We start from the raw sequence: 22,825 nt of genomic DNA on the forward strand, positions 1-22,825 counted from the left end.
GCGGGGATCTCGGTTCGGAGCATGGCCGCCTCGGAGTTCCCACCTAGGCCCCCGGGGCGGGCCCTCAGCCCTCCCTGATCTCGCGGCTCCCCAAACCAGCACCAGGGCCCATCTGCTGCGTCACCAGCAGCGACTTCAAGGAAAATGAGAAGGAGAAAAGGAGGGAAGGAAAAGGAGAAAAAGAAGGCAAGTTCCGGGAGGGCGCGGCCTGCGGTGGGCGGGGGCCCGCCGCGGAGACTTCCTCATCATCGTTACACAGCATTTTGTGCCCGCTTCCCGGGCCCTGGGGACTGGAGACCACGAGGACAAGAAGTCCGAGGGACTGCGTCCGCCCGGCCCACCCCCGCTGGGGCGGAGGCCGGCTTCAGGCCGGGCCAAGCAGCCCATCCCCGAGGCTCGGCTGCCTCCGCGCTCCCGGGCGTTTTCCCCAGGTGGCCCGGAGGCCCGCCTCCGTTTCCACGCCCTCGTAGGCAGCCCCGCCCGCGACCTAGAGCGCTAACCTGTCCTCCGACCGCCGCTCTCCGTCGCCTCCCCCGGAGCCCGGTCCCGGGGCTGCCCATGCCCATGTGCGCTCATTTGTGGTCGGGGGCTGGCCCAGAGCAGGGGGCTCTTCCGGCCCCAAGCCCTAGGACCTCGCTCACAGTCCGCCCTCCGCCTCGTCCCTTTCTCCCTCCCTCTGCCCTCCAGGGCTGGCCCAGGGGACACGTGGGCCGGCTGGAGCAGAGGGTGTTTTCCACGAAATGGCTTTTACTCATAGTGTAATTAAATTTCGGACGGCTCGATGGGTTCGTTTTGCAAACTCTAGTCAACTTTTCCTACTCCTCTCCAAGTGATCCTCGAGGGCAATGGGACGATTAGGAAATCAAATCCGAAAAGGGACGGCACCAGGCCGAGGGTGAAGCGCCAGGGCGGCCTGGGCCCGGGCCCGCGCCGTTGCCAGGGCGGGGGGCGGGGAAAGAGAAGCGATAGGGGCGGTGCTCTGCGGGGCCGGCGCTCTGCGGGGCCGGCCCCGGAGACGTGACGCGAGCGACGTGGCGCGAGCCCAGGGCGCCGAAGGAGGGAAGGGGGAGGGCGTTCCAGGAAGGGGAGCGCCCGGGCGAGCAAGGCCTCCTTCCTCCCTCCCCTCCAGCCCTCCTCTCCCTCCCCGGGCGGCCGTCGCCTGGGCTCTTCTCCGCCCACGGTATAAAGGGCCCTTGAGGCGGAGCCTCCGCTACTTTCTTGCATTTCCCGCAGAAAGAAGCATCGCCCAAGAAGCCTCCGTCTTCCAAGTCACCCGGACCTAGCAAGTTCAAGTCACCCGCACCCAAGTTTCTCGGACTCTTCAGAGCAGGCAACTCCAAAGCCAAGTCCCCGTCTCCCGCCCGGGCCTCCCTGACCAGCGCGTCGGCGCGGTCTCCGCCTCCGCCTCGGCCTCCGCCCCCGGCGCCGCCCAAGCATCTTCCTCCTCCCTCGCCTCCTGCGCAGCCCGCTCCCCCTAAGCCACCCTCGCCTCCGGAGCCTGTCGAGAAACCTGCTCCACCCGAGCCGCCCGCTCCACCCGAGCCGCCCGCGCCGCCCGAGCCGCCCGCGCCGCCCGAGCCGCCCGCTCCACCCGAGCCGCCCGAGCCGCCCGCGCCTCCGGAGCCTGCTCAGCCGCCGGCTCCGCCAGCGCCTCCCGAGAAGCCCGCTCCGCCCGAGCCGCCAGTGCCTCCCGAGCCACCCGAGCCTCCCGAGCCGCCCGAGAAGCCCACTCTCCCCGAGCCCTCTGCGCCTCCAGAGCCGCCAGCGCCTCCCGAGCCATCCCCTCCTCCCGAGCCGTCCGCACCACCAGAGCAGCCCGCTCTTCCCGAGCTCCCTGCGCCTCCCGAGCAGCCCGAGCCGCCCGAGCCGTCGGAGAAGATGGTGAAGCAGATCGAGAGCAAGGTAAGAAGTCGCGGTGCCCCCGAGCTGGGAAGGCGGGAGCGGAGGAGAGCCCCGATCCCCATCCCCAGCCCCGCCTAGGGCCATGTGTGCCCTAGTCCGGCGCCCTGGGGAGCTGCAGGCCCGGGGCTTAGCCCGGAGATTGGCACTTCGTGGGTGTTTGTTGCTTGGCTTTGGTCCTTGCCCTCCCCCTGGCCTCCAGTCCTCGGAGCCCGCCCGGGGGTGGTCATTTCCCTGCGGCCCGGGCTGCGGCCCTGCTGCCGTGACGGAACGTCTGGGCGGGCCTTGGCGCCCCCGAGGGCGGCGTTCCTGCCTTGGGGGCATTTTGGCCACCCCCTCCCCTCCCCCCGGGTTCCTGCCGCTTTGCGCTGCTGTGGTTGTCCCTGGCCCGGGGTCTGCGATGAAGAACTGCCCTGGTTCCCCTGATGGGGGTGACCCCAGGGCAGGAGCCAGCCGTGCCCGGGGCCGTCGGGACGTCCGGCTGGCTGCGCCCTGAGGCCGGTGCGCAGAAGGGGGAGGCCATGACTCGGCTGGCAGGGGCACCTGACGGCTGGGCGCTTCCTTGCCTTGCCCTGTAGGGTTTCAGGATATTCAGGGCAGCGATTCCCTTGCCCTCTGTTGGCAGTATTCGTTTCCTGACACCCATCACAGTGTGAGATTTGTTTCCTTTCTGTTAATTTAATTCAGTTCCATAGACGTGTTAATGAAAAAGATTTTTGGACGTTTTGGGAGAATATGCAGACAACTTTGAGATCATCAATGACGCTGGGTCAGATATCCCCAAAATGGAGCCTCTTGCTTCAATACAGGGGTAGTCACTGAGGAAAGGCAGGAGAGAAGACAGTTCGATTCAACAAGTATTCAAGGGTTTCTTATGAACCAAGTGGGAAACAACATAAAGCTTTTTGCTCCAAAAGCTTGCAGTTCAATAGGGGTAATAAAATATGATAAGAATGTGATACTAGCTTAGGAGTGAAATAGGACACCAGAGAAAATGCCGTGTAAGATTTGAATAGGAGAGATCACTTCCAGCTAGGGAAGGAAGGGGGGTCAGAGGAGGTTTGTGGAAGAGGTGGCTTCAGAGATGGGCCTTAGAGGAACCGAGAAGATTCAGACAAGCAGACAGACAGTGGAGGGAGTGCATTCCAGGCCTGGAGGGTGCAGGAGGAAATAGGAGCAGATAGAGAATAGTTAGTAAGAGTTTCTCTTAAATACAAGGATTGAAGGAGAATACAGTGATAAAAGGCTAGAAATATGGGATACAACAAAATTAGAGAGCTTTGTTTAAAAAAATGCCAAGTGTTTATCATATTCTCTGGACGGTGGAGAGACAAAAGTCAACTTTTGTATGAATACCTCCTTCACTTTTGGAAAAGGTAACCTAAACCTGCCGTTCTCATCCTGAATGACTGTCATCCCCCTTTAAGAGATCCTTCTGATATACTGGAGTCGTTCCTCTTTTACAATATTTTGTGCAGTACTCCGGAAATTTATATCTGTCTATTGCTAAAGTGCAACCTGCATTTTTGGCTCATATCTAATGTTGTATCCATAGATGTTTAACCACAACACTTTTAAGTGTATTCCGCATTATTTAAAAAAAATTACATTAACATGTAAAGACAATTTTTCACTGTAATGTGCATTATTAACATCTCCTTCAAACCAGTCCCTCCCTTGCAGCACTTAATTGATTAAGGTGAAAATACGCTGAAATTTTTTTTTAAAAATTAGCTCTCTTGAGCCTGTATGAGCTGGTTCTAGCACAGACAAACAGCCAACACATACCTGGTCATGATGTTCTGTTGTATGCCATTTGATGGCAGGACATCAGTTATAATGTTCTATGGCCTAATTGCACTTAACTCACATCTCTACTGCTCTTAGATCACCTGTAATTTTTATTCTGAGATTATGTTTTTCACTTAGTCATAGCCACATATACCAAGAGAATGATGTTTTTTTAACAAGCCAGTTATGACCTTTGAGAGACCTCTGCAATTGTTCAGGCACGATCCAGCCTGTTTTCTTCTTATGTAATTCTAGGTCCAGTTCATTGTCTTTAGCACTTGCCAAGTATAGACACACACACACACACACACACACACACACACACACACACACACTTTTTTTTCCTGTGCTAATGCTTAGTCAGATCTTATGCATAATAAGGGCTTTCACTAATGAGCCCTAGTAGTATTTTGGAAGGGACATTCATTAAGCACCTACTGTATACCCGTTGGGGCAGCTATATGATGCAGTAGATACAGTGCTAGACCTGGAGTCAGGAAATTCCTCAGATTTGGTCTCAGACACTTGCTAGCTATGTGACCCTTAGCAAATCATTTAATCTTGATTGCCTCAGTTACAGCATCTGTAAAATGAGCTGGAGAAGGAAATAGCAAACTACTCCAGTATTTTTTTTAAAAAGTAAATTATTTTCCCCTCAATTATATATAAAGACAATTTTTAATATTGATTTTTAAAAAACAACTGAGTTCCAAATTTTCTCCCTCACTTCCCTTCCCCCCCAAGAAAAGCAATTTGATATAGGTTATACATGGTCAATCATGCAAAACATATTACCAAATCAATCATGTTGTCATAGACCCAAAGGGAAAAAAAATGACCAAAAAAATACTGTATGTGAAAAATAGTACGCTTTGATCTGCATTCAGACCCCATCAGTTCTCTCTGGAGGTAGATAGCATTTTCCTTATGAGTCTTTTGAAACTGCCTTGGATGAGTGTATTGCTGAGAATAAATAGCTAAGTCATTCACAGATCATTGTGCAGTATTACCGTTCTGTCCACTTTGCATCAGTTCATTTAAGTCTTTCTAGGTTTTTCTGAAATCAGGCAGCTTGTTTGTTACAGCTCAGTAATATTCCATCACAATCATATACCACGACTTGTTTGGCCATTTCCAAGTTGATGGGCAGCCAGCCCCTCAATTTCCAGTTCTTTGCCACTACAAAAGAGCTGCTATAAGTATTTTTGTACAAATAGGTCCTTTCTTCCCCTTTTTAAAAAATCTCTTTGAGGGTCCAGACTTAATAATGCTATTGCTTAATCAAAAGGTATGCAGTTTTATATCCCTTTGGGCATAGTTCCAAATTGCTCTCCAGAATAGCTGGATCAGTTCACAGGTCTACCAACAATGGGATAGTGTTCCAATTCTCTAATATCTCTTCCAACATTTATTACCTGATTGGTGTGAGGTAGTACTTCAGAGTTGTTTTAATGTGCATTTCTCTAATCAATAGTGATTAAGAACATTTTTTTCATATGATTATAGATTTGATTTCTTCATCTGAAAACTGCGTGTTTATATCCTTTGACCAAGTGTCTTTGCCAAGTAAAGCCCAAATGGGCTTCCACACAGTAATGAACATATCAGGCACTGTGCTGAACTATTCACAAATAATATCTCATTTGATCCTTCAAACAATCCTGTGATGTAAGTGCTGTTATCCCCATTTTAGAGCTGAGGAAACTGAGGCAGATAGGTTTAAGTGACTTACCCAAAGTCATGCAGCTTATATGTATCTGAGTCAGGATTTGAAGTTGGTCTTAACTCTAGGCTCAGGGCTCTATCTACTGGGTCATCTAGCTATCTCTAATTGGGTTTTCATGCTATCAGTACTTCATCTGCAAACAAAAGTATTTGGACTAGGTCATTGTTTATAGAAAATCCTTCTTCATTTTTTGTTTAGGAAATAATGATAGTGATGAACTTTTAATCACATCTCCTAGTGGGATGCTTTGTTTTATGTTGATGCTCAGAGTATGATTGAACCAAGATGTCTCTGGTTAGATTGATCATGGAATCTTGTATGAAATGAACGTGTCCCTCAGAGACACCTTTATTTAAACAACTTTTCTTTAAGGATGCACTTTATTATATAGAGGCAAATTTGTTAGATTTTTTAAAATAAATGATGTATGCCTCTTTCTGTGTGGTCTGATGTAGAAAACTATGAAACCCTTTGTTCCATCCTCATTTTCATGAAGGATACCCTAAATAAGAAAGGAAGCAGTATGGGTTGCTTCTGCCTTCTTGGTCACCTTTACTGATACTAGCAATGATCTTTATTTGTACTGTCATTAATCTCTTCTATTCTTTGGGAATCTTTCTCTCTTTGAGATCTTAAAATTCAGATTGTAAATGCTGTTAAAGTTATGTTGTTTCTACTAAGTTCCCTTGGGTATATTTTATATTTGGCCATGTATCCTGTTACTCTTTCCAGTTTCATCTTAAGTACCCAATGATGTTGCCCTTTTGAGTTTAAACTGGAAATGATGTCTGGAAATTCTGGATTAACTGGGTGTTTGCGGGCTTACTTCCTCCTTACATCCTCTGCAAGCTGTTTTGTCAGGTAAATCCCCCTCCTCAGTAATGTTTTGCAAATTGGATTATAATTTAAATAGATGTTACCCATTACTGATCATAGGCTTTATAGCTAGATCTTCAAGGATTTTCAGGATGATCTGTTCCAACAGCAGGCAGACCTCAAGTATTGCAGGTTTAGTTCTAGAACACTGCAGTAAAGCAAATATTGCATTTTATTGCAAGTCACACTATTGTTTTTGTTTTCCACTTCATATAGATGTTTACACTATAGTGTCGTCTATTAAGTGCACAGTAGCATTATGCCTAAAAGAACAATGTACTTACCTTAATTAAAAACCAAAAACTTGATTGCTAAAAAATGTTAATCATCATCTTAGCCTTTTGGGGAGTTGTAATCTTTTTGCCTTGATGTTGATTCCTGCTGATTGATCAGCGTAGTAGTTGCAAAAGGTTGGGTTAATTGTGGCAGTTTCTTAAAACAAGACAACAATGAAGTTTTGCCCTATCGAGTAACTCACTTGAACACTTAGAAGATTTTGTAGGGTTATTGATTGGTCTAATTTTAATATTGTGTCTCAGGGAATAGGGTGATCCAAAGAGAAAGATAGGAACAGCCTGGTTGGTTCATCTATGGAACAGTCAGAACACAGGACATTTATCAGTTTTAATTAAGTTCATTGTCTTATATGGGAGTGGTCTGTGGCAATTTGACGATTGAAATAGTTACATCAATCACAAATCACCATAATAGATATAACAATAATGAAAAAATTTGAAGTATTGTGAGAATTACCAAAATGAGACACTTGTCATTGATATGAACACGAGCTGTTGGAAAAATGGCACCATTAGACTTGATTGAGGCACAGTTGCCACAGACCTTCAATTTGTAAAAAACAAACAAACAAAAAAACCCCACAATATCTGTCAAGTGCAGTACAGCTAAGCATAATAAAAATGAGATATGCTTATACTTCATTTAACATAAGATAAAACTGTGGGCTGGAGAAGGCCCTGTTTGCAGTCACACAGATGCTGAGTAGCAGAATCTGGACATATACATAAGTCTTTCTCCAAATCCAGTGTTTTTTTCAGACTACAAGGAGACAAAGTTTTGGTTGTGAGGGAGTTCATGGGAATGTTTCTGCTGTGTTGTTGTAGTAAGTTTCACGTCATTTACACTCCTCTAAGAAATGGTGAGATTCAATGACCTTTTGTCTCATTCCCATGTTTTTAGCATTGACAGCTTCTTTGAGGAGGTTGGGTTGGACCTGTTATAATAGCATCTGCTGTCTTCTCTTCTTTATCTTTCTTGTTTGGTATGGATTTTGATCTTGTCTCTAACCTGCTGATGACTTGACCCTATGCAGATACATGACCCTATGCAGATACATGTAGATCAGTAACCACCTGGTTCAGTTTTACTTTGGGGGGAGAGGGGATAATGTTTGCTACACCTACCATTTTTCTTTCTCCAGTTCATGACGTACAGACCTAAGACTTGTAGGTTCTTTGACCTTACTCATTTGATGATTAAGAACCATATTTTCCAATAAATTTTTTGATTGTATCTTCTAAGCCAACCTTCTGTTGAAGGCACTAAAGGATCAAGGTATATGGCTGAAGATCTTGTCAAGTTGTTCATAAACTGCAGCAAATACTGGTGCTTAAGTACCGCTTATCTTCATGGTGAAATGTTTGCTTCTGTGTTTCCATAAGTATTGAAGGGCAGAACATGGAATGTCCACTGTTGTGTTTGGGCATACCAATAGAACAACACATTAGGAGTACCAGCTACTGATGCTTGTCAGCGTAAGAACTAGATGATTCTTAGGCTCTCTCTCTTTTCCACTACTGCCACAGTTAACTGTAGGAGTCATAGCACTGCATGTGCGATTATTATCTTATCCGGTATATGGATAGCTGCTGACAAAAAAATGTCATCAGTGACCAGTTCACAGACCCTAACCATGATGGTTTTTGGCAAAGAGGTAATTGAAAGACTTTCTAACTTGGTAGAATCTTCCAGAACTTGTGTTATACTGGCATAACTTTCTAGAACTCAGGGTTACCTATACATTATTAATGCTGACTGGAGCTGGATCATAGATTTAAAATTGAGAGACCTAGTCCAAACACCTAATTTTACAGGTGAGGAAACTGGGGCCTAGGTAACAGGTCATGGCAGAGGCAACTCTCCTCTCATTAAATATGATGACTTTCTGTTGTACCACCTGCCTCATTTCCTTCTTGACAGGATTATAAGTGGTAGCTTTAGACATAGGTAGTATTTCTAGATTTCAGCAAGGTGTCGACTGAGTTCTGAAATGTTGGCTAGAATGATAGATAGATGGATTCATCTGGTTGAGTTACTGGACTGCCCCCCCAAAAAATACTGCTGTCAACTTGAATAAAAATCTTGTAGAGTGTCCTAGAAATCAGTCCTTGGTACTTCATGTTGTTGAATGTTTTTAGAGGTTATTTGGATGGTGTCAGAAATGTCATGCAATCAGATTTTCAGATTACTAGTTAAATAGGAAGAATAGTTAACAAGTTGGATAATAGAATAGTGATTCCAATGATGGGACAGGCTAGGATGGTGAGCCAAGAATTATTAAGAAAGACCACCTGAGTTTCTTGATAACTTATGGATTAAAAGTTCAGTATAAATCAGCACACGGAAGCTTAAAAAAAGCTAAATTGCCCGTAAGTTGTGAATACTTAAGAGTATTCAGAATGAGGGAGGAGATAGATAGTTCCTTGCCAGAATAATCTTACCTACTTATATTTTTGGTCAAGAACCTCTTGCTCAAAATACTTAGAAATTCAAATTCTTCTGTCATTCGAGGCTTTCTGTCTTCTATTTTCCACTTATCTCATGTTCATTTGTGTTCTAATTCTTTGTGATGTTATTCTTGGTTTCCCTTGCACAGGATACTGGAATGGTTTGCCATTTCCTTCTCCAACTCATTTTATACATGAAGAAACTGACACAAACAGGGTCAAGTGGCTAACCCCAGGGACACACATTTGAACTCAGGAAGATGAGTTTTCCTGACACCAGGCCTAGCACTCTGTCCACTGTGTTACCTAGTTGCCCTCTCAACTTAGTCAACGTTTAAGGAAATGTGAACAGTTCTTCTACTTGAACATGGACTGTGCATTTCCCTTTCTATGTTTTATATTCTTGGAATTTTCTTCCTTCATTCTTCTTTTGGACCCTCTGAAGTGCTTTCTATTCTTAAGCCAAAATCAAATGTCAGCCCTTTTCAGAAGTCTTTTCACAATCACCTCCACCCTAGATGCTATAAAGATGTTTCCCCTCAGACCATATGTAACAGTTCTGTTTTGTAACCTTGTGTACTTGGATGATATTGAGTATCATGCCGAGCTGTGTGGCACTATGTGGGGAACTGTGTCCTATCTAAGCTTTCTGACTTCTCTGTAAACAGTGGGTGCCTAATAAACATTGTTGCGTTCTGTCTAGATCACTCCATGTGTAGTAGAGTGCTCAGTTCTGGATGTAACATTTTATAATTACATAGACAAGCTTGAACTTTAACAAGGGAAAGTGATCAGGATAGTGATGCGAATTCTACTTCTGCTATGTTGGGATTAGACTTCCACTTTTGGAATTTGGAACAGTGGTGGGAAGTTGTGGAGAGGCAGGTGTTGGCTCAATTAATGTAAGTCAGATTTTCTACCAGTTAGAGAGATTTAAAATTCGAAGAAAGACATTAGCTCTGAGGTTCTGTAACTTTTTGGGGGAATGTTTTTTTAATGCATAAAATAGGATTACAGAAAAAACTAGTTATATTGAAATAACTTTTATTTTGTATGTATATATATATGTATATATATATATACATACTTATACACATATACACACATATATATAATATCTAAAATTCAGAGACCCTGGCTTAAGAAACCCTACTCTAGAGTCAGGACCTAGGATCAGATCCTGCCTTTGCTTACTTTACTGCCTGTTTACTACCTTGGCAAAGTTATTTTAACCTAGTTGGGCCTCAGTTTCCTCCCCTGTAAAATAAGGGGGTTGGACATATGGTCTGTGAGGTTCTTCCCAGTTCTATATGTGATCTAAATGTGTTGTATTAGGTCTTATTCAGTTATGAGTTGGAGGTAAATGTTGGAAATCAGGATATTTGGGTACGGTGAGAATTCTGCTGGAGACATTGATAGCAAACCATACCATAGTAGTCAAGATACCTAGATTTGGGCATTACTCAGGACAATACTAGATATATTTATTAACATTTCACTTATCTAGAATCTTGGCTATTAGACAATTTCATTCAGAATATACTGTAACTACCAGTAAAATACAAGCTTCTTGAGGTTTTTGTCTTTGTATCCTAAGTGCCTTGTATGGTAAGTTCTTGACATGAGGAATTGAATTGAACCAGTGGAGAAGCCAGAAATCAACAATAAAGGTTTCTGTGCAGTCAATAAATTTGACTGTGGTTTCCAAGTCAACAGTAAATTATAGAAAAGAAGCATGACAAAGGCACAGTAGCACAGGAGGACCCAGAAAAACTAAAAAGCAGACACGGGAACCTAAGGAAGATAGCATTTCAGGGTCATTTCATGTAGGGGTAAAACAGCCCACCTCAACATGAAGGTCACAGTATTACATTTAATGAGACTTTTGTCTTCATATGTGCAAGGAGCCTTAGCTGTGCAACATAGTTTGGGTTTTTTTGGGAGGTTTTTTAAATTTAATTATTTTGTTTTCACTGTTCCACAGTCACTTCTATATATCTTCCATTTCTTCCCACTTTGTTCTCCTTATTCCCTCCTCCTTCCCCACTCCCTCCCTGAGAGCAATATAGTTTTTTTAAATGTTCCCAGTAGGTGCTCAAAATTGAGAGGTAATCTTATTGCATGGGGATTCATGCTAAGTAAATAGGTACTTATTTTTCCACCATGAGTTATAGTTTCCTGATAATTGCATTCAAAGATATTTTAAAAAAACCCTTTTAGTCAACATTCATTAAGCATCTACTATGTGCTAGGCACTGGGCTAAGTGCAAGGGAGAAAAAAAAGAAAAGCAAAAACAGCCTGCCCTTCTTCAGGAAGCTTCTAATTGAATTTAATGGAGGGAGACAATATGCAGACAACTTTGCACAAATCTTACTAGATTACAGAATCAAAGTCAGTATTATGGATCATAAATCTAGAGCTGGACGGTATTTCAGAGACCCTCAAGTTCAGTTCTCACATTTTACTAATGAAGAAACTGAGGCCAAGAAGGTCATTGTGTTCAGTTTTAGTTATTTTCTTTCCATGACTGTAGGGTCAGTGGCCATCAGTAAGTAATTAACAGGATTAGTTGTTGGGAGATTTCTTGGTAAAGTGTTGCCTTTAGTTTCATTCCTGTTTGAAAAAATATATCCAAGGAAAATACTTCCTCGAGAGGTTCGTATGCTGTTAAAAAAAAAAAATAGTATGCAGAAATAATATTGTACCAATGTACAATTTAGTCAAGGATGAAACTTAGGATAAACTTTAAAAGTAAGACTGGAAAAAATCTAAGATATGGAAGTGATTGTAGAACACTGAAAAAAAAAAGGTAAGACTGCATCTTCCTCATTAAAATTTTAGTCTTTTAAAAAGAGAATTAGAATTAAATCAGAAGTTAAAAGAAATAGTGGATCTTATTTGCAGGATTTATCCTACTATAAAATGTTACATGTTGCCTTTTAAAACGTCTACAATTCACATTTAAGTTGTGGGTGGTATAATAGCAGTGCTGGAAAACTCATTAGGTGAATTGCCTTTTTTTCCTTTGGAAGGTTTGTTTATACTATGTAGTAAGTGATACTGTAATGATACTAGTCAGTAATCTCAGATGACTTCAGAAGCCGGAAGTGGCTTCAGTTGATGGTTAGTACATTTATTAAGCCTCTACAGTGTGTAAAACAAAAACACTTGGGTAAAATAAAGAAACACAACCAGATAAACTAAACATTTGGAGTACAGTGTAACAAATGAATTGTTTTTAGAAGTACTGTTAGTTGACTGAGGCAGATAAAATGATTGGTTTGGGCATCCACTTTTAAAGCTGTGCTGATGACTTCCAGGTAAAGTACAAAGTGTGTACTGGGAAGAGTTTGTCTACAGAGAGCATAAAGGGGGCACATTGCAGAAGGTCTGATAATTTATTTCTCCTTTGGAGAATTGGGGGAGAAGAAGAGGGCCTACTGAAGTAAAAATGATATGGTTTATGAGCAACGTTAATGAAGAAATTCTGATATTTGTGGAGAGTTCTGTACACCCATGGAATCACAGTCACAACCCCCCCACCTCAAATTCTATTTATACAACTATTAATGGTAGTGATATTCTCTGCTAAACTCTAACTTGTAGATTTATGTGGGTTATACTTAGATAAGACTAAAAACTGGTGTTCAAGTTGATCTTTATCTGGATTTTCATCCTTCTTAAATAGAATATGTAAGGAAACTGCTTATTTACACAGAATGGTGAGCTTTTTTCCCCCTCTTTTTATAGGAAAACTTTGATTCAGCATTGCAAGATGCTGGAGAAAAACTAGTAGTAGTTGACTTCTCAGCCACATGGTGTGGACCATGCAAAATGATCAAGCCTTTCTTTCATGTAAGTATTAAGCATTTTCCATTTAAAAGAAAAATATATGTGAAAATATGTTTAATAGGAATGTATGTATAGAACCTGTATCAGATTGCATGCTCTCTTGGGGAGGGAGGGGAAATAATTTAGAACCTAATGGAAGTGAATCTTGAAAACTAAAAATAAATAAATTGAAAACTGTAAAAAAAAGAAGGAAAGAAATATTAACTGTCCATGTTAGTGTTTGTTCTGCCACTGTATCCCATGTTAATTGAATAAATCTTTTTCCTAAAATTTCCTAATGAAACCTTTGAAATAATATGGCTGACACAGATCAAATATATAGTGTAACTAGGAAAAAAGATAAGTTGGGAAGAAAAGATTTTGATGTCTGTATATGATAAATGTCAAAATATTCCCTTCTGCTACAGGTTCTTATAAAGGCCTCAAAACAGCTCTTGATTTAACAAAATTTATATAACCTTGAATTAAATCTGAAAATTAGGATGTGTCTTACTTGTGACTACTTTTAGAAGTTAATTAAGATTTTCTAAATTAGCTTTCTTTTAAAACTTGAAACTTGGACCATAATTTAGAATCCAGTCCACCATTTTGTCCCTCTGGTTAGAAACTGATTTGAAGAAAATAATTTAATTACTTGAACCTAGTATGAATCTTAATTGGGCTTCTGGAGAACACTTAACTTATTCTTTCTTATTGAGACTTCAGTTTCTTAACTGTTATCTTCAGTTAGCTACTTCTAATTAGTATCTACTCTATCTTTGTTGCTGTTATTATTATTTTCATTATTACTGTTTTTGTTTAACAGTCACTTGGTGAAAAGTACCCAGATGTGATCTTCATAGAAGTGGATGTAGATGACTGTCAGGTAAGTAGCTGAAGGATATGGTATGGTGACTGAGCATAGCCACCAACTATAGACTTACTTTTTCTCTAAATCCATGGTAATAGGAGAATGATTATTTTTATGCAAACTGTAATATTCTAACTATAACTAGTCTCTTAGTTGTAGTAATTAGCAGGATCACATTTATACCTGTCACTTTTTCAAGAACATTGCAGAGTGCATCCTAAGACTGGCACAGATTTTTGTCCTGAGAAATATTTTCTGGAACTCGAGAAGGATATTTAGAGTTACAGGAAGAGATTAGGAATCACTGGCTTGTGAAAGTTAGAGATCAAGAACCTTTATTATTTCTCTCCCTCCTGCCACTTCTCGCCTCAGGCTCCTCCACTCCCCCCTTAGAGCCCTAAGAATTATTAAGTATGTTGGGGTACTTAGTAAAATGTAAATTGAATTAGGAGCCTTAAGTTTTATTTCTTGCATCGTTTTTTGGGGGCTGCTTTATAAGTGCTTTAACTTGGGGGCAATTAAAATAGGGACCATAGTGGCAAGTTTTTGGAAAAAAATGAAAGTTATTAAAATTCTTGTGGAAGAAGTATGAGGAAAGATGTTCTTTTAAAGTTCTATCTGTGATGGCATAGTGGTGGGTCTGAATTGATTCTTAATTGGATTCATGTTTGGAAGAATAAAGAGAAGTCATAGGCAGGAGAGATGATCTAGGTAGGACAATTGGAGAAAACAGAACTACACTAGATCCTGAATCTCTGTCAGCAGTCACCTCCCAAGCAAATGCTTTTTACAAGGTGAATATTCCTTAGTCCTGTCTATAGCATACCTTATTGCCTGCTGGGCTAAACTAGAGAAGGTTTAGGACTGTTAGGAACAAACAGAGTCAGAGCTATAGAGCCCAGTCCCCTCAGGTGTGACAGGGCCTAGAGGGGTTAAATGATTTGCTGAAGGTCACAAACTGACAGCAGAGATTTGAACCCAGGTTCTTGAACTTCAAATTTAATGTTCTTTTCAGTGTGCCAGTCTGTCTCCTTGAAAGCGATAACAGCTCACCCAAATAGTTTTAATTATATACTGTTTTATCCGAACTTTGTCAGTATAGACTCTTAAGAGCAGACAGCTTTTTGAGAAACTCAGCAACTGAAACCAACAAATATTTTATTAAGCACTCAGTTATGTGTCATGTTCTCCTATGGAATTTTAAAATTAAGAATTTATTGTCTTGACATCTAAAGAAGAAGAATAGGGATAATGATCATTTCTCATTATGGTACTTTGGGGAACATGTATATGACTAATATATAGAGGCTATGCTTTCTGGTTTTCTGCTTGACCGTTACAGCTCAAAAACTGTCAAAGCACTCAGTGGCAATCACAATACAAATTTATGCACAACTCATATGATCTTCTTGGGTAAGAAAAGTGCATGAATATGAGCATTTTTGCCTTCTGCATATTAAAAACATTTAAATATAGTGCTTAAACATGGCAAAAGCTCAATAAATAGTATTTCCACATAATAAGAAAATGTACCTCAACCTATTTGGAAAGACACATCTTTCAAATGCATGCCACTGAATAACTTTTTTAAGTTGAAGATTCAGCATGTGAATTTAAGTTAAATTTTGTGATAGGGAAGGCATTAAATTCTGAATTCTGTACTTAATCATAGATGGGAAATTTTCTTACGATGAATACTTAAGATCACATTCTGAGGCTGTAACACTCAAGATGAAATAGAATTAAATACTACTACTTTGAAGTGGAGAAGCGCTCCCACCTTCCCCATCGTGGTCAGGAAAGATCAGGCCTTGAACCTGCTTGTTGTAACAGGCTCATGCTGTGTTTTGGTAGGTGACTGAGGTGATTTGATGTGAATAAGATTAAGGTAAGCTGGCCTTTTGAAGCCTCTTGTTTTGTGGAGGAAGAAAATAAGTGTTCAAGGAAAATACTGTGTCCAAGTCCACACAAGTAGTTAGTAGCAGAGCCAGACCTAGTCTTGGGCTCTTTTATATTACACTGTTGAAGGCTTTTTTTAAGGGGCTATACTTTCCTCTAAAATCTAACTTGTACAAAATAGTAATACAGCCCATAATTGATATTTTTCAGTGTAACAGAGGGTAGCATCCTTTCCACACATGCATCTCTTTCAGCAGGCTTCATTTAGGAGCTACATTGGTAGTACAAATGCATTCCTCTGAGTGCTCCAGATGTATCTTAAAAAGTCACAGGAGTGAGAAGAATTAATCTGAGAATGAAGTCATTCACTATCTCAGCTAATTACAGAATTTAAATTTCAGTAGCTGTCAAGTACAATCTATCCCTGTCAGGTAGGTTATGAAACCTCTTGTGGAAGACCTTTAATGGGAAAATTCACTGCCTTCCAAGGTAAACCATTTTAGTGTGTAATAATTCTAAGGGTAAAAAAATTTTTCCTCAGTTTCCACCCATTGTTCCTAGTTCTGTCCTCTCAGAACAAATGACAGCACTGCAAATAATTCAGAGATTGCTATCCTATCTTCCCTTGTCCTTCTAGTTTAAGACATTCATGAATTCCTCCATGCTATTGCCAGTGAGCTTGAGACCCTCCAACCATTTGGGTTGTCCTTGGATTCTTTCTCGGTGTCTTTCCTAACATAAAATGTAAGCACCTTGAGGATAAAGGCTCTTTCATGTTTTGTCTTTCTATTACCATTGCCTTGTATAATGCCTGGCATTAATAAACATCTGCTTGCTGATTGGCTCATGTTAATGTGACCTGAGACTGCATTACTGCCCTCTTGACATGCAGAGCTTGTAGTGTACTAAAAACACCCAGATATTTTTCAGATAAATTGTTGTCTGTCATCAGATGTTTCCCCTAATTTGTGATGTTTATTTTTTTAGCTCAAATGTACCACTGTTAACAAGATGAAATTTAATAAGAGGATAAATGTAATCTAAGTACTGTCTTGCTCTTTGACCTGGTCATTGCAAAATGATTCAGCTTGACAAGAAGTATCATGAATAGTGTGCAAGGTACCCTAGCAATACTCCATCACAAAAGCCTGAATTATCTTTAAATTTTACATGTGCAGTTAAGTCCTTTGGAAAAATAAAGCTTCACATACCTTCCTACCTCTTGTTATAGGTGTAATATTGTCAGAGGATGCCAGTGTATGTGTTGTTTTATTTAGCTGTATTGCAGGGAGAAGGGAGAGTTGGGAGGGAAGAAAGAATAAGCATAGCTATTCACAAGAGTTAACCTGTCACTGTGGATCTCAATTCACTCCTGACTAGGTTATGCTGAACTGGTTCTGATTAAATCCCAAGGCTTTTGGGGGTAAGAAATGACGTTTGGCAAAGCAATCCTGCTCTAGTTTCATAATCCAGAAATTTAGAGATGCATATTGTTAGTTGGGAGGGTATCCAGGCCATAGTAATTAAAAAGTGGCATATAAGAAACAGCAAATGTAACAGGAACTCAGGGCAGGTTTTAAGGTTCTCATCTTTAACTGCACAAGTAAACAGTTGGTTATTAAGCTGTCCCTAAGAACCATAAAAGGTGATTTGTAAATCTTTGTAACAATGACTTCTCTCTTTACAAGTTAATATCGTATTTGTCATTCCTTTTATTTCACAACATTCTCCCCATCCCAAAGTGCTGTAACCTATTTTTTTTATTTGAAGCAAATTAAAATTTAATTTTGTTTGAAGAATTTTTGTGACACCCTTTGAGATAACCAGATATACAAATGACAATAAAACTGGGAGGGATCATTTAATATGATAGGTGACAGAAGCAAAAAAGATCAGTATCAGAAAAATGCTAGAAGATTGACTGATCCAGAAACCAACTAGAAGAAATGTAACAACACAAGCAGTTGCTTAAGTTTCGGATTTGGACTAGGCTTGAGTAGCCAGTTAAGAAGAGATCATGTTTGACTCTGCTGCGTCCTCTTTACTCTCTTGGCCAAAATGCAGGTGTAGTTTTTTTTTTTTTTTAATTTCTTAGCTCATGGAAGATTTGGATTTTACAAAAAACACTTTACAGAAAACTAGAATAAAATAATCTAATATTTATACATCATTTTAAGATGTGCATAGCACATAATCTCAGTTGACACATGTCCTCCCCCTCATCTTAACCCCCACTATAACTGATGTAGGTGTTCTTATTGCCCTGTTTTACAGATGAGAAAACTTAAGCTTAGAGAGGTTAAGTAATTTGCTCAGTCACATAATACAGCTAGTGTCTGTGGTAAAATTTGAACTTTGTCCTGATTTCAAGTCACTGCCTTGCTGCCTAATAAAACTATAAAATGCAAATTTGTGAAAAGAACATGGAATTTTATCCCAAGTTATCTCTAATCTAGTTGTAAATGATCAGGGGCCTTTCTTGGGCTTGGCATCTGTCAAAATACTGACCAGAATAAAAAGCTAGAAAGATCATCTTAGCCATCATCTAGTTCTCACTTTGGTAGTTGAGGATACAAGTTCAGATACCACATCCTTGTCATTCTGTAGCGGGTCTGAAGAATAAACCCAATTCTCATAATTCCAAGTACATGCTCCTCTAGAAGACAAAACTTGATTAGAAATTAGAGAAACTAAAAACAGTTCAGCATTCTTTTTCTTTATTCCATCTTCATCTCTGCTGTCTTTCCAATCTCTGTTCTCATGAGCTCATTCCATCAATTCTGCCCTTTGGATTCTGCCATATTCAGGATGTTTCCATCCTTGTCTTAACACTCCTTTCTGACTTGCCACAAAATGAAACCTGGTCTTCTCTTAAAGATTCCATGCCCCTTTTCATCCTCTCAGGCGTTGGCTGTTCCTTTTCTCAGTGCCACGATTCATGGGGTAAAGAAGACAGATCTGTATACTCCTTTTTCCTCACCATCATACAGAAATATTTTTTCTTTTAAGTTCATAGAATACCATTAAGTGCTCCATTCAAATACTTTGCAATCATCTATATCAATCTCCAATATACTTGCTAAGTCTTCCTTGACATCCTACTCATCCTTGTTTTACTACAGCCTTCACCATGGCCACCTTTTAGTATGTTCTCCCAATTATCTCATCGACCTCCTCACTGCCCCTAACCTTTCCTTCCCCCTTCCCCTCATTTTCTGTTGTACCTCAACTGCTTGTGCCCAGGCAACTTAACTTCGACTAAAAGCCAATGGGACATGGGTCCTTTTATTCCTCCATGATTCCGTTTAGCAAATACTTAAGCACCTTCTGTAATGCTAGGTCATGAGGATTTTCTTGGAGATTTTCTGCTACACCACTCACTCCTCTGTAGCAAGAAGCAGAGACTTAGAATTGTAAGGTTGCTGATTTCTAGTTTTAAAAGCGTGCAGTAGTTAGTCAGTTCCTTCTTTAAGTCTTTTGTTTCTTGATAGTTTGAGTCTCCTCTGTCATTGGCAAGTCCATATCTAAGTTTTAAGTAAATTCTAACATTATTTCTGCAAATACCTATTAACTAGCTCAGAGAGAATGTACTGGGCTTGGAAGATAGTTTGATTATTTTCCCTCCCCCTTGTCTAAAGTGATTGAAGAAAGCTGGAGGTGGGGAGGGGAAGGGAATGTATTGGTAAACATGGGTGGGAAACACACATTTATAGATCACGTAACATTGAGGATTTCTTTGTAAAGCTATGTCTCTCTCGCATGGGCAAATGAGTAGTCTTTAATCCTTTTCTAATTTGTCTTGAAGCTATTCTGAAGCATCTCATTTTATTGAATCAGGTTGATGCTACATGCATTGCCTATGAAAAAGTCCCTTTATATCCTGCATAGAGCAAGGAAAACAAGTTAATGGGAGAGACAGCACAAGTTATGTTCTTTTCTTAACTTCCTCTATGAAATAATGGGAAATTCCCATGTAGAAAGTGATAGTGCTTTAAATGATCAAAAGTATGTATATTTGTAGTGGGGTCAGGGGGAAGCAGTGTAGTCTAGGAAAGATTATTACTATATATGGAGAGTATAAGAGATGGAGGACAATGGGGGAAAGGTTGCATGTCTCATTGGCAAGAGCATGCTCAGAGAACCTGGATTAAACAAAAGCTGTCACTTTTTAATGTGTAAGTTGGCATCACTGCTTTCTTCACTTGTAGTTAATCAGCACCAGTATTTAGTAAGTGCTTACTGTGTGCCAGACATTGGGAGCACCAAGAAAGGCAAAAACAGTCCTTGCCCTCAAGAAGCTCATATTCTAATGGGAAAAATAGAGGAGCTGGAAGAAATGGTCGCTATGGTACCTTTCAGCTCTTAAGTCCACAATTATTACGTTTCCAGTTTAGGAAATAAAGTGTTAGGTTTGCTTACATGGTATAGGTATATATACAGACTGGATAATTATGCAGTAAGCATCTAAACTGAAGATTTGAGCTGCTTCCTCCTTTTTTTTTTCTTTTATAAATTATCATAGGTAAGCCTAGTATTTGTTTGTCAAAGGTAACACCTAAATGAAAGGATTATTTTGGGGGTTTTTTTTGGGGGGGGGGGTGGAACATACATGCTGAAAAGTTAATAGTTCATAGCCAGGTGGCTTCTGATTAAGAGTTAAGATTCAAAAGTAATGAGGAAGACCCCACATTGGATTAAAGCAATCCTGCTTTAATCATTGCCCCTGGGACCAAATAAATAGGATATTAGTAGTTTACCCTGTCATCTTATGGTTAGACCATTGTGAAATGGACCCATCTTTTAAATTCAAAACAAAAGAAAAACTCAACTGCCATAATTTTCTGCTTAGGAAATTTTCTGCCAGGAAAGTTTAACATTTCCTTTAGTGGCTATACTGGTCTCTTTAGCAAACAAGAAAAGGTAAATTAGAAACTCTTTGCAAGGGAAGGAGAATTCTTTTCCTAAATGCTAAACATTTGATATTTCTAGTCAGTAATGCTCTTGAGTATGAGGCATGTAAGGGTTAATAGAGGTTATGTTAATGTATTTTATATAAAAGTGACACATAGGAAGCTCTTCTGCAATCGCGGATGGTTAGCTAAATTCTAGAGTTTTAGGTGGCAATACTGTTTTTATACCTATCTAATTCAAGGTGGTGAACTTGTTCCTAAAGGTGAAAACAATAAATTTTGTGTACTGAGATAGTGCCAAAAGTTTGGGATACTGGGTTTCAGTGAGATTTGAATTTACTCAAGACTAAAATAGATTTCTTCTTTCTGTTTGCAGGATGTTGCTGCAGAGTGTGAAGTGAAATGCATGCCAACATTTCAGTTTTACAAAAATGGAAAAAAGGTAGGTTTTATCTCATCTTCAAGGAAGGAGCCTCTTGCTAATTTTGCCAATCTCTAGAGGGTGAAGAGAAGAAGAATAAGCAAAAGATGGCTTAGCCCAACACTGAAAATGAAGGGACCCTCGCTGAATGAGAAAGTCCGATGTGAGATAATTCAAATAGAGGAGTTCAGAGCATAGGCAGTAAACGTATCATGTCTAGATACTGGAAGTTTGCTGCTTCTCTTTTACAGCTTAGACCAAAGGAGTTAAATTATGCATGAGTAAGCCCCTTTAAGCTTAAATCTTCTTTCATTCCTGTTTGAATTGTTTTTTCCTCAGGTTTCCTTCCCATAAAATAAGTTCTGCAGTGTTTTATTTTGAGCAGTTTTCCTTTTCTGCCCTTCAGCCACCCTGAGCTTTTATGTCCTATCACCTTTCGAAATTGTTATATACTTTGAAATAATTCATTCCACAAGAGACTTTAAAAGAATTTATTTTTAATTCAAAAACTGTCTTGACAGCCTACTAAATTTACAAATATGGTGGGGGGAAAAGTGTTTTGTTTTAATGGAAATTTTTAACTCAACAGGTGGGTGAATTTTCTGGAGCCAATAAGGACAAGCTCGAATCAACCATTAATGAATTGAAGTAATTGTGGATCCTGTGAACAGTGTGAACAACTGTCAGCTGTCTAAATTATATAGCTTATAATTTTTTTCTATTTCCAAAAAAAGATCAAGTGTAACAAGAGTATGTATCCAAATAACATTTGACTGTAAATGACAATAAAATATAAATCCTACCCTTTTGAAAACTGCCTAGTGTTTTAATTAGCTTGTCTAAGTGAATAGTAGCAACTATAACCTCATTAAATGACCTCTCAGAGTCTGAAGGCATTGACTTTTAGGAAGAGCTAGAAATTTATTCTTGATCTGTGCATTTGGTATGCCATATTCACCCTTTCAATGGAAGTACAAGTATTTGACTTCCTCCTGTGCCTTGTACTATATTCTAATCATCTGAGATGGCTGTGTTAATAATAGATCAAAACAATACTCCCAGGTTAACAGGCATTGTAACTTTGGGTAAGTCACTTATATATAATGGGGCTCAGTTTCTTCATCTGCAGAATATCAGGGCTGGATTACAGGAACACTTAAGTCCCAGTCCCTTGTAGTCTTCAGTTCCAGCACCACTGATGTGGGGAATGGGGAGTCAGCTCTGGAGTCATAATGATAAGCACTTGAAAAGGGCAGACTCTTGTGTGTGTGTTCGTCCTTCATTGCTGAAGAAGACCATGCCATCAGAGAAATAATGACATGACTTGCACTTGACTTTGTTTTGAGTGAGGGAGGGCTGTGCAGGTCACCAACCTTACTTCTCTAGAGCTGAATCCAGTGAACAGATATTCCTCAGGATGACTGGAGATGACTCAGGATGAGGTAATTGGGAATAAGTGACTTGCCCAAGGTCACACAGCTAGTGAGTGTCAAGTGTCTGAGGTGAGATTTGAACTCAGGTTCTTCTGATTCCTGCACTGGTGCTCTATCCATTGTACCATCAAGGTGCCTAAGGGCAGACTCTTAAGTAGTATATTAAGGAGGTGTGGGGGGGTGGGGGTGGTGGGAAATCCTGGAATAGAGGAGGAAGTATGTGGGCTGGCACTTAAAGGGTTGGGAGGAATTTCAATAGACATGGGGGAGTGGGGAGAGGGGGAGATTGCTTATCCCAGAAATAAGGGAAAGCAATAGGAAAAGCAGAGAGGTCTCTGTTTAGGGGCAAATATTTACTCCCTTTTTGAAATCTGCCTATACCTATAGGTTTGCTATTGCAAAATTGACATGAGGAGCTAGTGC

General features: G+C 40.5%; 1 protein-coding gene across 1 annotated transcript; it reads left to right on the forward strand.

Moving 5' to 3' along the window:
- The first annotated feature begins 1,606 nt into the window (after positions 1 to 1,606).
- TXN (thioredoxin) lies at positions 1,607 to 21,783 on the forward strand. Its single transcript, XM_072610648.1, has 5 exons — positions 1,607 to 1,902; positions 12,788 to 12,892; positions 13,695 to 13,754; positions 20,925 to 20,990; positions 21,559 to 21,783. The coding sequence occupies exons 1-5, from the start codon at positions 1,879 to 1,881 to the stop codon at positions 21,619 to 21,621; spliced, it is 318 nt and encodes a 105-aa protein (XP_072466749.1). The 5' UTR covers positions 1,607 to 1,878; the 3' UTR covers positions 21,622 to 21,783.
- Positions 21,784 to 22,825: the final 1,042 nt, after the last annotated feature.

Source organism: Notamacropus eugenii, chromosome 1, assembly GCF_028372415.1.
Source record: "Notamacropus eugenii isolate mMacEug1 chromosome 1, mMacEug1.pri_v2, whole genome shotgun sequence".
Classification (NCBI taxonomy): domain Eukaryota; kingdom Metazoa; phylum Chordata; class Mammalia; order Diprotodontia; family Macropodidae; genus Notamacropus; species Notamacropus eugenii.

Excerpts from the sequence above, each read along its gene's own strand:
- TXN (XM_072610648.1), top strand. The coding sequence starts at position 1,879 with ATGGTGAAGCAGATCGAGAGCAAG. Across the intron at positions 1,903-12,787 it reads TGAAGCAGATCGAGAGCAAG|GAAAACTTTGATTCAGCATT; the intron begins GTAAGAAGTCGC and ends CTCTTTTTATAG. Across the intron at positions 13,755-20,924 it reads TGGATGTAGATGACTGTCAG|GATGTTGCTGCAGAGTGTGA; the intron begins GTAAGTAGCTGA and ends TTCTGTTTGCAG.